The following is a 12,693-nucleotide window of genomic DNA, read 5'->3' as shown; positions in this document are numbered from 1 at the left end:
TCCCCCTGGACAGATGTGGCCGAGAAAGCCACCATAGAAGAGAATTTCTGGTCTCTTGATCCAGATTCAGAGTAGGGGACAAGTCTGAGTAATCCCCATTCCACTGACTTAGCATGCACAATTGCAGCGGTCTGAGATGTAGGCGTGCAAAGGGTACTATGTCCATTGCCGCTACCATTAAGCCGATCACCTCCATGCATTGAGCTACTGACGGGTGTTGAATGGAATGAAGGACACGGCATTCATTTTGAAGCCTTGTTAACCTGTCTTCTGTCAGGTAAATCTTCATTTCTACAGAATCTATAAGAGTCCCCAAGAAGGGAACTCTTGTGAGTGGAAAGAGAGAACTCTTCTTTTCGTTCACCTTCCATCCATGCGACCTTAGAAATGCCAGTACTAACTCTGTATGAGACTTGGCAGTTTGAAAGCTTGAAGCTTGTATCAGAATGTCGTCTAGGTACGGAGCTACCGAAATTCCTCGCGGTCTTAGTACCGCCAGAAGAGCACCCAGAACCTTTGTGAAGATTCATGGAGCCGTAGCCAATCCGAATGGAAGAGCTACAAACTGGTAATGCCTGTCTAGGAAGGCAAACCTTAGATACCGGTAATGATCTTTGTGAATCGGTATGTGAAGGTAAGCATCCTTTAAATCCACTGTGGTCATGTACTGACCCTTTTGGATCATGGGTAAGATTGTCCGAATAGTTTCCATTTTGAACGATGGAACTCTTAGGAATTTGTTTAGGATCTTTAAATCCAAGATTGGCCTGAAAGTTCCCTCTTTTTTGGGAACCACAAACAGATTTGAGTAAAACCCTTGTCCTTGTTCCGACCGCGGAACCGGATGGATCACTCCCATTAGTAAAAGATCTTGTACACAGCGTAGAAACGCCTCTTTCTTTATTTGGTTTGTTGACAACCTTGACAGATGAAATCTCCCTTTTGGGGGAGAGGATTTGAAGTCCAGAAGATATCCCTGAGATATGATCTCTAACGCCCAGGGATCCTGGACATCTCTTGCCCAAGCCTGGGCGAAGAGAGATAGTCTGCCCCCCACTAGATCCGTTCCCGGATCGGGGGCCCTCAATTCATGCTGTCTTAGGGGCAGCAGCAGGTTTCCTGGCCTGTTTGCCCTTGTTCCAGGACTGGTTAGGTCTCCAGCCTTGTCTGTAGCGAGCAACAGCTCCTTCCTGTTTTGGTGCAGAGGAAGTTGATGCTGCTCCTGCTTTGAAATTACGAAAGGAACGAAAATTAGACTGTCTAGCCTTAGGTTTGGCTCTGTCTTGAGGCAGGGCATGGCCTTTACCTCCTGTAATGTCAGCGATAATTTCTTTCAACCCGGGCCCGAATAAGGTCTGCCCTTTGAAAGGTATGTTAAGTAATTTAGATTTAGAAGTAACGTCAGCTGACCAGGATTTTAGCCACAGTGCTCTGCGTGCCTGAATGGCGAATCCGGAATTCTTAGCCGTAAGTTTAGTTAAATGTACTACGGCATCCGAAATAAATGAATTAGCTAGCTTAAGTGTCTTAAGCTTGTTTGAAATCTCATCTATAGTTATTGAGTCAAGAGTCTCTTCCAGGGACTCGGACCAAAAAAGCGGCCGCGGCCGTGACAGACGCAATACATGCAAGGGGTTGCAATATAAAACCTTGTTGAACAAACATTTTCTTAAGGTAACCCTCTAATTTTTTATCCATTGGATCTGAAAAGGCACAGCTATCCTCCACCGGGATAGTGGTACGCTTAGCCAGAGTAGAAACCGCTCCCTCCACCTTAGGGACCGTCTGCCATAAGTCCCGTGTGGTGGCGTCTATTGGAAACATTTTTCTAAACACAGGAGGGGGGGAAAAGGGTACACCGGGCCTATCCCACTCCTTAGTAATTATCTCTGTAAGCCTCTTAGGTATAGGAAATACGTCAGTACTCGCCGGTACCGCATAGTATCTATCCAGCCTACATAATTTCTCTGGGATTGCAACGGTGTTACAATCATTTAGAGCTGCTAATACCTCCCCTAACAGTACACGGAGGTTTTCGAGTTTAAACTTAAAATTAGAAATGTCTGAATCCATTCTATTGGGATCAGAACCGTCACCTGCAGATTGAAGCTCTCCGTCCTCATGTTCAGCATACTGTGACGCAGTATCAGACATGGCCCTATTATCAACAGCGCACTCTGTTCTCACCCCAGAGTGATCACGCTTACCTCTTAGTTCTGGTAATTTAGCCAAAACTTCAGTCATAACATTAGCCATATCTTGTAATGTGATTTGTAATGGCCGCCCTGATGTACTCGGCGCTACAATATCACGCACCTCCCGAGCGGGAGATGCAGGTACTGACACGTGAGGCGAGTTAGTCGGCATAACTCTCCCCTCGTTGTTTGGTGAAATATGTTCAATTTGTACAGATTGACTTTTATTTAAAGTAGCATCAATGCAATTAGTACATAAATTTCTATTGGGCTCCACTTTGGCTTTAGCACATATAGCACAGAGATATTCCTCTGAATCAGACATGTTTAACACACTAGCAAATAAACTAGCAACTTGGAAATAATTTTCAAAGTAATTTACAAATAATATGAAAACGTACTGTGCCTTTAAGAAGCACAGAAAAAAGTTATGACAGTTGAGAAATAATAAACTGAGAAACTATAACACCAAATCTTTTCCGGTAAAAACACAATTTTAGCAAAGGATTGCCCCCATTAGTAATGGATAACTAACCCTGATAGCAGAAAAAAAGTACAGAAATAAACGTTTTTTATCACAGTCAGCTACAATCTCACAGCTCTGCTGTGAGTGATTACCTCCCTCAAAATAAGTTTTGAAGACCCCTGAGCTCTGTAGAGACGAACCGGATCATGCAGGGAAGACAAGAGACTTCTGACTGAATTTTTTGATGCGTAGCAAAAGCGCCAAAATAGGCCCCTCCCCCTCACACACAACAGTGAGGGAGATCAGTAAACTGTCTTAAATTAAATAAAACGACTGCCAAGTGGAAAAAAACAATGCCCAAAACATTTTTTCACCCAGTACCTCAGAAAATTAAACAATTTAACATGCCAGCAAAAACGTTTAACATCAAATAAATGAAATGTCATTAGAAAGCCTGTTGCTAGTCACTGCAAATTAGGCTAAAGTCTTATGCATACAGTATTATCCCAGTGAAGTGCCATTCCCCAGAATACTGAAGTGTAAAATATACATACATGACAGCCTGATACCAGTTGCTACTACTGCATTTAAGGCTGAGCTTACATTATATCGGTATGGCAGAATTTTCTCAGTCAATTCCATTGTCAGAAAATAATATGCTGCTACATACCTCTTTGCAGATTTATCTGCCCGCTGTCCCCTGATCTGAAGTTTACCTCACTCCTCAGATGGCCGAGAACAGCAATATGATCTTAACTACGCCGGCTAAAATCATACAAAAAACTCAGGTAGATTCTTCTTCAAATTCTACCAGAGAAGGAACAACACACTCCGGTGCTGTTATAAAATAACAAACTTTTGATTGAAGGTATAAAACTAAGTATAATCACCACAGTCCTCTCACACATCCTATCTATTAGTTGGGTGCAAGAGAATGACTGGGTGTGACGTAGAGGGGAGGAGCTATATGGCAGCTCTGCTGGGTGAATCCTCTTGCACTTCCTGTTGGGGAGGAGTTAATATCCCAGAAGTAATGATGACCCGTGGACTGACCACACTTAACAGGCGAAAAGACAATGCAATTACACTTACTTTGAATTTCAAATAAGTAGTAGATTTTGTTTTCTGACAAATTTATTTCCCCCCCCATTTGCCGGCCCCCTGTATCATGTGACAGGCATCAGCCAATGACAGACTAGTATTCGCACACACTGAAATAGTGCATATACTCAGTAGGTGCTGGTGCCACATAAAAAAAACTGCACAAAATTTGGTAATGGAAATTTGAAAAAGTCTCTTAAAGCTGCATGCTCTATCTGAATCATGATAGTTTGATTTTGACATTAGCATCCCTTTAAAAGCAAATCTATATTATGTTGTTAAGTAGTCTTATTTTTATATTGTAGCCTTTTTTGTTTAGAAACTTGCACATAGTGGAAGCTGCAATGTTGTTCAATTAGCTGCTCATATCAGTTCCTGCCCAAACCAGATCTCATCAATTTAAGTCTGCACAAACAGGCCTGGGGAAATTCACATACTAACTCCTTGGCTAGAGTGCTTTGCATAAAACCCAACCAAAAAACTGCACATTTTTAAGAATGAAATCAGCTAAGATTTTAATAAATTAATGTTTTATTAGGCCAAATAGCTTCCGATTATTTAGCAAAGCAGCATCCTTTTTTCATGAAATTAAAACAATTTTGCAGCAAAGCAAGAAATTGAGTGCAGGTTAAAACGTCATAATATGTGCTAAACCAATGGCGCTTGTGCAGTAAGTTCTTGCTAAATGTACCTATTGTAGCCGAATGGCGCTTGTGCAGTAAGTTCTTACTAAATGTACCTATTGTAGCCGAATGGCGCTTGTGCAGTAAGTTCTTGCTAAATGTACCTATTGTAGCCGAATGGTGCTTGTGCAGTAAGTTCTTGCTAAATGTACCTATTGTAGCCGAATGGTGCTTGTGCAGTAAGTTCTTGCTAAATGTACCTATTGTAGCCGAATGGCGCTTGTGCAGTAAGTTCTTACTAAATGTACCTATTGTAGCCGAATGGTGCTTGTGCAGTAAGTTCTTGCTAAATGTACCTATTGTAGCCGAATGGCGCTTGTGCAGTAAGTTCTTACTAAATGTACCTATTGTAGCCGAATGGCGCTTGTGCAGTAAGTTCTTGCTAAATGTACCTATTGTAGCCAAATGGTGCTTGTGCAGTAAGTTCTTGCTAAGTGTACCTATTGTAGCGGAATGGCGCTTGTGCAGTAAGTTCTTGCTAAATGTACCTATTGTAGCCGAATGGCGCTTGTGCAGTAAGTTCTTGCTAAATGTATCTATTGTAGCCGAATGGCGCTTGTGCAGTAAGTTCTTGCTAAATGTACCTATTGTAGCCGAATGGTGCTTGTGCAGTAAGTTCTTGCTAAATGTACCTATTGTAGCCGAATGGTGCTTGTGCAGTAAGTTCTTGCTAAATGTACCTATTGTAGCCGAATAGCGCTTGTGCAGTAAGTTCTTGCTAAATGTACCTATTGTAGCCGAATGGCGCTTGTGCAGTAAGTTCTTGCTAAATGTACCTATTGTAGCCGAATGGCGTTTGTGCAGTAAGTTCTTGCTAAATGTACCTATTGTAGCGGAATGGCGCTTGTGCAGTAAGTTCTTGCTAAATGTACCTATTGTAGCCGAATGGCGTTTGTGCAGTAAGTTCTTGCTAAATGTACCTATTGTAGCGGAATGGCGCTTGTGCAGTAAGTTCTTGTTAAATGTACCTATTGTAGCCGAATGGAGCTTGTGCAGTAAGTTCTTGCTAAATGTACCTATTGTAGCCAAATGGCGCTTGTGCAGTAAGTTCTTGCTAAATGTACCTATTGTAGCCGAATGGCGCTTGTGCAGTAAGTTCTTGCTAAATGTACCTATTGTAGCCAAATGGAGCTTGTGCAGTAAGTTCTTGCTAAATGTACCTATTGTAGCCGAATGGCGCTTGTGTAGTAAGTTCTTGCTAAATGTACCTATTGTAGCCAAATGGAGCTTGTGCAGTAAGTTCTTGCTAAATGTACCTATTGTAGCCGAATGGCGCTTGTGTAGTAAGTTCTTGCTAAATGTACCTATTGTAGCCAAATGGAGCTTGTGCAGTAAGTTCTTGCTAAATGTACCTATTGTAGCCGAATGGCGCTTGTGCAGTAAGTTCTTGCTAAATGTACCTATTGTAGCCGAATGGAGCTTGTGCAGTAAGTTCTTGCTAAATGTACCTATTGTAGCCAAATGGCGCTTGTGCAGTAAGTTCTTGCTAAATGTACCTATTGTAGCCGAATGGCGTTTGTGCAGTAAGTTCTTGCTAAATGTACCTATTGTAGCGGAATGGCGCTTGTGCAGTAAGTTCTTGTTAAATGTACCTATTGTAGCCGAATGGAGCTTGTGCAGTAAGTTCTTGCTAAATGTACCTATTGTAGCCAAATGGCACTTGTGCAGTAAGTTCTTGCTAAATGTACCTATTGTAGCCGAATGGCGCTTGTGCAGTAAGTTCTTGCTAAATGTACCTATTGTAGCCAAATGGAGCTTGTGCAGTAAGTTCTTGCTAAATGTACCTATTGTAGCCGAATGGCGCTTGTGCAGTAAGTTCTTGCTAAATGTACCTATTGTAGCCAAATGGAGCTTGTGCAGTAAGTTCTTGCTAAATGTACCTATTGTAGCCAAATGGCGCTTGTGCAGTAAGTTCTTGCTAAATGTACCTATTGTAGCCAAATGGCGCTTGTGCAGTAAGTTCTTGCTAAATGTACCTATTCTAGCCAAATGGAGCTTGTGCAGTAAGTTCTTGCTAAATGTACCTATTGTAGCCGAATGGCGCTTGTGCAGTAAGTTCTTGCTAAATATACCTATTGTAGCCAAATGGAGCTTGTGCAGTAAGTTCTTGCTAAATGTACCTATTGTAGCCGAATGGCGCTTGTGCAGTAAGTTCTTGCTAAATGTACCTATTGTAGCCGAATGGCGCTTGTGCAGTAAGTTCTTGCTAAGTGTACCTATTGTAGCTGAATGGCGCTTGTGCAGTAAGTTCTTGCTAAATGTACCTATTGTAGCCAAATGGAGCTTGTGCAGTAAGTTCTTGCTAAATGTACCTATTGTAGCCGAATGGCGCTTGTGCAGTAAGTTCTTGCTAAATGTACCTATTGTAGCTAAATGGAGCTTGTGCAGTAAGTTCTTGCTAAATGTACCTATTGTAGCCGAATGGAGCTTGTGCAGTAAGTTCTTGCTAAATGTACCTATTGTAGCCAAATGGCGCTTGTGCAGTAAGTTCTTGCTAAATGTACCTATTGTAGCCAAATGGCGCTTGTGCAGTACGTTCTTGCTAAATGTACCTATTGTAGCAGAATGGCGCTTGTGCAGTGATAGCTTGCTAAGTGTACATATTGTAGCCAAATGGCGCTTGTGCAGTGAGACCTTGCTAAGTGTACCTATTGTAGCTGAATGGACGTATCCTTGTATGATCTCATCATCTGAAATAACAGGCATATCCAGATACACAGAAAGGGTCATGCCCCATACCTCTGAACAGTTAAGACCAGTTCGTTCTCTCTTTGTTTCTGACATTCTGTCTGGGTATCTTTTTCTCGGCACTGCAGTCTGGACTCATTAAGTAGCTTTTCTAGACTCTTTGTTGTCTCCTTTAGCTGCTTGTTCTCTTCCTCAACAACCTGCAGCTGTACATATACAAAGCAAGGCATGTAATAGTGCTGAACAGAACATGGGCACACATGGTGCATATATACCAATTAGCTTCTCTGCATTATCACATATAGACATCAGAGCCATGTAAAAATGAAATAGAAGTTATCATTAAATTAATAGGACATTAACCTTTAAGGTAAGAATTGCTAAATCAACAAGCCACTGTTAACCCCTTAACGACCAGCGCCGTACCCTGTACCCTGGGGTTCTCTCGGCCGCGATCTCGCTAAAAATAGCGAGACTGCGCTAATTCTGCATGACCCACGAGTGGCGCACTGCAGAAATAGATTTACAGAGTTACAGATGCAAAGAGGGCCACTCTGTGGCACTCTCTGCATCGGACAGCGGTGGAGCCGATAGTTGGTGGGTGAGAGGGTAAGGAGGGAGGCAAGTGGGCCCATCGCTGTAGGGGATGGGAGGAGGGCGGGAGCGGGTGGGAACGCTACGCCACGCTACAGGGAATAAAAAAAAATATTAAGCTGCGTAGTTGAGGGGGGAAGGAGGGGTAATGAGGGGGATCCTATGTGGGATCCTTTGACGGAAAGGGATCTGGGAGAGGAAGGGGGTAGGGTATTGAGGGGGGCAGCTACACTACAGAAAAATCAGGTATTTTAATTATTTTTTTAAATGCCTAATTTGCAGCAAAATAGGTACTGGCAGCTGCCAGTACCTAAGATGGCAGCAAATAGCTAGAGGGGGGAGGGTTAGAGAGCTGTTTGGGGAGGGAGGAACAGGGAGGTTGGGAGGTAAGGGGCCAGTACTTAAGATGGGGGTGACCTTTGGGGGGTGGGGGAGGGAAGAGAGCCGTTTGAAAGAGGTCAGGGAGGGATCAGGGGTTGGGATGTGTCAGGTCGGAGGCTTATCTCTACACTAAAGCTACAATTAACCCCATCACTGCTGGGCATAATACAAGTGTGGTGCGCAGCAGCATTTAGTGGCCTTCTAATTACCAAAAAGCGATGCCAAAGCCATATATATGGATCCCAGAGTGTTACAAACTGCTATTTGTAACTGGCCCTTTAAATGGAAAATTGCCCTGCTTCCCTGCATTTTGGAGAAGCCTATTTGCCAGCCTCCTGCCACATGACTATGGCCCCTGGAAGATTGTGCCCCTGAGGACATATTGACTTTTGTTGGGTGTGTGTGGCCCTTTAAGAACCGTCTGGGGACATATTGTGACTTTGATGAACAATGCCCCTTTAAGACTATGTCCCCAGACCTGTGAAATGACTTGTCCCTGGCTTTCTCCCACTTGGTTCAGTTTCATTGTGTGCCATTAAGAGTTAAATTTTGTTCAGCTTCAAGAAACCTATTCTAAATACAAGTCTGCTGGGATTAGCTCTAATTAGGTTTAGTGATCAACTTTCCCATTGTCTAATCAGACTAGTATTGATAAGGTGGACTGCATTGTTTTATTGTGTGTAATGTTATCTGCTGAAGTAAATGTTGTGGCCTGTCAAAGGGAGTGTCTCTCTATCTAATATCAAATGTGTGATGGGGGATTTTATGCCTCCCCCTGAGAGTGTCCTGTTTGCATGTAACCTCAATAAAAAGGAGGCTGTGTGCTCCAGCACATGAGACCTATTTTTGACCCTCTAACTTGCAGCTTTGACTCATGTTTGTAGGGGACAGCTTCAGCTATAATCACTACAGGGATTGCTATGCTCTTCATACTCCCTTAGCTACAGGGATTGCTACAGAAGGAAGAGGTTCACCTACTGGAGCCTGGTCATAGGTCCAGGGCGCAGAGCAGACGGCGAGATACCAGCCCAGCAGCGGTGGTTCATAGAGTCTGCATTACTTATGGTGGCTACGCAGCAGTTATAGTGTCTACTGTGCTGAAGATCCTTTGGTGAGCGCTAGGAGCATCCTTTTCTAGGGTCCAACTTCCAGCCAGCCTGGAGGCAACCGTAACATTTGGCGGCAGCGGTGGGATCTTGTCCTAGCGCAAGGAGCAGCACCCCAACAGCACTGGTATCGTAGGAGAGTTATTTAGGGCAACGTTAGCCACTGCGCAGCGTCCCTACCTACAGCAGCATGGAGCTGACAAGATACTGGTCAGAACCCTGTGAAGAGCACCTCAACCGGATCCGTCGCTATGAGGGCACGGATTTCGTTCCAGAGGTAAAGAGGCAGCTAGTCCGATATGGTCCAGACCCTGCGCAGGAGGTAGTCAGTCGCATCATCCGGGAATTGGATACGGAGAATGAAGCGGCACGAGCCTTTGAGCGCCAACTGTGGAGTTTGAGGGTATGGACACCTGGTCTCTCTCCCCACCCGCAGCATGTTCCACAGGGAGAGGAGAGCAGTGACCTCCCTCCCCAGCGGCAGTATACCGTGCAGAGGGAAGAGACAACCGGTCTCCTTCCCCAACCCCAACCAGAGATACCAGAGGCAGCAGGCCTCATAGACTGGTCCTGGGAGGACCCCCAGCAGGCAGGTGGAGATGGGACCGCAGTCTCTCTACCGGCCCTACAGGGATGCTGGGCAGGCGGCCCAGATCCCCAGCGACAGACCCAGCTACAGGGAGGGGAGAGCATCGACCTCCCTCCCCAGCCGGAGTGTGCCTTCCAGGGAGAGGAGACAACCGGTCTCTCTCCCCAGCCGCAGCATGTTCCACAGGAAGCAGAGAGCATCGACCTCCCTTCCCAACGGCCGCCGGAGTATCAGGAGGAGGAGGTAAGCCAATCTCCCCCTCCCCAGCTAACTCCTAACTTGGGCCCAGGGTTAACAGTGGAGATGTTGGCCCCCACTGACCCCCACGTTCCCTTTGCCACCGGGCAGGACTATGCCCCAATTCCCCCAGCAGAGGAGCTGGCATCAGGGCAGAGCGCTGCTGGCCTCTGCCCTACAGACCTTGTCCTTGTTACAGAACTGGCCTGCAAACCCCTCACCCCAGCAGAAGCGCTGGCACCAGGGCAGAGTGCCGCTGGCCTCTGCCCCCCAAGTACCATCAGCTATTTGCCCAGCTGCGCCAGGAAGGCCGAGGATGCTGCACTTTCATCCTGCAACCTGGAACTTACAGGCCAGTACTACGTATTGTGGGGGGGCTACTTTGCTGCTAGCGATTATTTGTGGGTGGGTTGCGAGACTAACTTGGGCACTGACCGGCAGAAGGTCAGGTGCCTGGTTAGTCTCCCTCCAAAAGGGGAGATATGTTACAAACTGCTATTTGTAACTGGCCCTTTAAATGGAAAATTGCCCTGCTTCCCTGCATTTTGGAGAAGCCTATTTGCCAGCCTCCTGCCACATGACTATGGCCCCTGGAAGATTGTGCCCCTGAGGACATATTGACTTTTGTTGGGTGTGTGTGGCCCTTTAAGAACCGTCTGGGGACATATTGTGACTTTGATGAACAATGCCCCTTTAAGACTATGTCCCCAGACCTGTGAAATGACTTGTCCCTGGCTTTCTCCCACTTGGTTCAGTTTCATTGTGTGCCATTAAGAGTTAAATTTTGTTCAGCTTCAAGAAACCTATTCTAAATACAAGTCTGCTGGGATTAGCTCTAATTAGGTTTAGTGATCAACTTTCCCATTGTCTAATCAGACTAGTATTGATAAGGTGGACTGCATTGTTTTATTGTGTGTAATGTTATCTGCTGAAGTAAATGTTGTGGCCTGTCAAAGGGAGTGTCTCTCTATCTAATATCAAATGTGTGATGGGGGATTTTATGCCTCCCCCTGAGAGTGTCCTGTTTGCATGTAACCTCAATAAAAAGGAGGCTGTGTGCTCCAGCACATGAGACCTATTTTTGACCCTCTAACTTGCAGCTTTGACTCATGTTTGTAGGGGACAGCTTCAGCTATAATCACTACAGGGATTGCTATGCTCTTCATACTCCCTTAGCTACAGGGATTGCTACAGAAGGAAGAGGTTCACCTACTGGAGCCTGGTCATAGGTCCAGGGCGCAGAGCAGACGGCGAGATACCAGCCCAGCAGCGGTGGTTCATAGAGTCTGCATTACTTATGGTGGCTACGCAGCAGTTAGAGTGTCCACGGTGCTGCTGCTCCTTTGGTGAGCGCTAGGAGCATCCTTTTCTACGGTCCAACTTCCAGCCAGCCTGGAGGCAACCGTAACACAGAGAAGCATTTACAACCATTTGTGCCATGATTGCATAAGCTGTTTGTAAATAATTTAAGTGAGAAACCTAAAATTGTGAAAAAGTTAACAAATTTGATCGCATTTGGCAGTGAAATGGTGGCATGCAATATACCAAAATTGGCCTAGATCAATACTTTGGATTGTCTACTAAAAAAAATATAATATTTTTGGTAAATATATAAAAAAAGGCTCTATTTCTGTTTAAATGCTGTGATGGCAAAAATGCTCTGGTCTTTTGGGGAAGTTTTTGTCTGAAATGCTCGGTCCTTAAGGGGTTTGCATTTTTTTAAATACCTCCTTGTTGGTTAAATTACCCAACAAGGAGGTTTTTAAAAATGGAAACTCCCTCAAACAATAATTATACTGTGTACAACAAAATACTATAATTTCTTATTAATCAAGAGAAGTTATTATTAAGTCAATAGTACATAATGCATTAACCTTTGAGGTAAGAATCTCTAAATCAACAAACCGCTGTTAAGACTCATAATCTCCACCAGATTAAAATAATTGCTACAGTAAGAACCTATTGGTGGCCAGTGTTATATATATACTGTATATATATATATATATATATATATATATATATATATATATATATATATATATATATATATAAAAATAGTAAAAAAATCAGATATGAGTATTATATTATTGACAGCTAAAAAGAAAAAAAAGACAGGAAACTGTGACATAAGGAATCTCAAACAAGTCTCTGTAATATCTGAAAGATGTAAATAAACAGTTTAAATAGTGTTGCATTAAACCATGAAGCATGTAAAAATGATTATTAGTCTTTGGTTTAAGACTGGAAAATTACAGAATACCCTTGAAATAAATTACATAATCAATGTAAAAAGTCAGTACATTTTATCAGATCATAATATATTATTAGTGGAACTCACTCTTTCACTCTGCTTCTGCACATCATCCAGAGTAGGAAGGTCAGCCAGATATTTCTCCAATGTTTCTATACGTCTCTGCTTCTCCCGGTTTTGCTCACTCTCTTTTTGACATTTCTTCCTTAGGCTGTTAATGTATTTGTCTCTAGTTTTGATCTAAAAAAAAAGAAAGATATATTAATCATATTATATATATATATATATATATATATATATATATATATATATATATATATATATATATATATATATGATACCTACAAGCACTTATACTGAAAGGCCCAAGGGCCCCAAAAGAAGTTTTGCCCATGTGAGCCA

The 12,693-nt window shown here is 43.6% G+C and overlaps 1 protein-coding gene across 2 annotated transcripts in view; it reads right to left on the bottom strand.

The window, feature by feature from the left end:
- CEP85L (centrosomal protein 85 like) overlaps positions 1-12,693 on the bottom strand; it is a 439,304-nt gene that overhangs the window by 21,929 nt on the left and 404,682 nt on the right. For both annotated transcript variants that reach the window (XM_053710792.1, XM_053710791.1), the window contains exons 7-8: positions 12,379-12,531; positions 7,185-7,339 (exon numbers count right to left, since the gene is read on the bottom strand). In XM_053710792.1, the coding sequence (XP_053566767.1) occupies positions 7,185-7,339; positions 12,379-12,531 (308 nt within the window). The remainder of the gene's footprint in view (positions 1-7,184; positions 7,340-12,378; positions 12,532-12,693) is intronic.

This window comes from Bombina bombina, chromosome 4 (assembly GCF_027579735.1).
Source record: "Bombina bombina isolate aBomBom1 chromosome 4, aBomBom1.pri, whole genome shotgun sequence".
NCBI lineage: Eukaryota > Metazoa > Chordata > Amphibia > Anura > Bombinatoridae > Bombina > Bombina bombina.
This window is presented reverse-complemented; position numbering and strand designations above follow the sequence as displayed.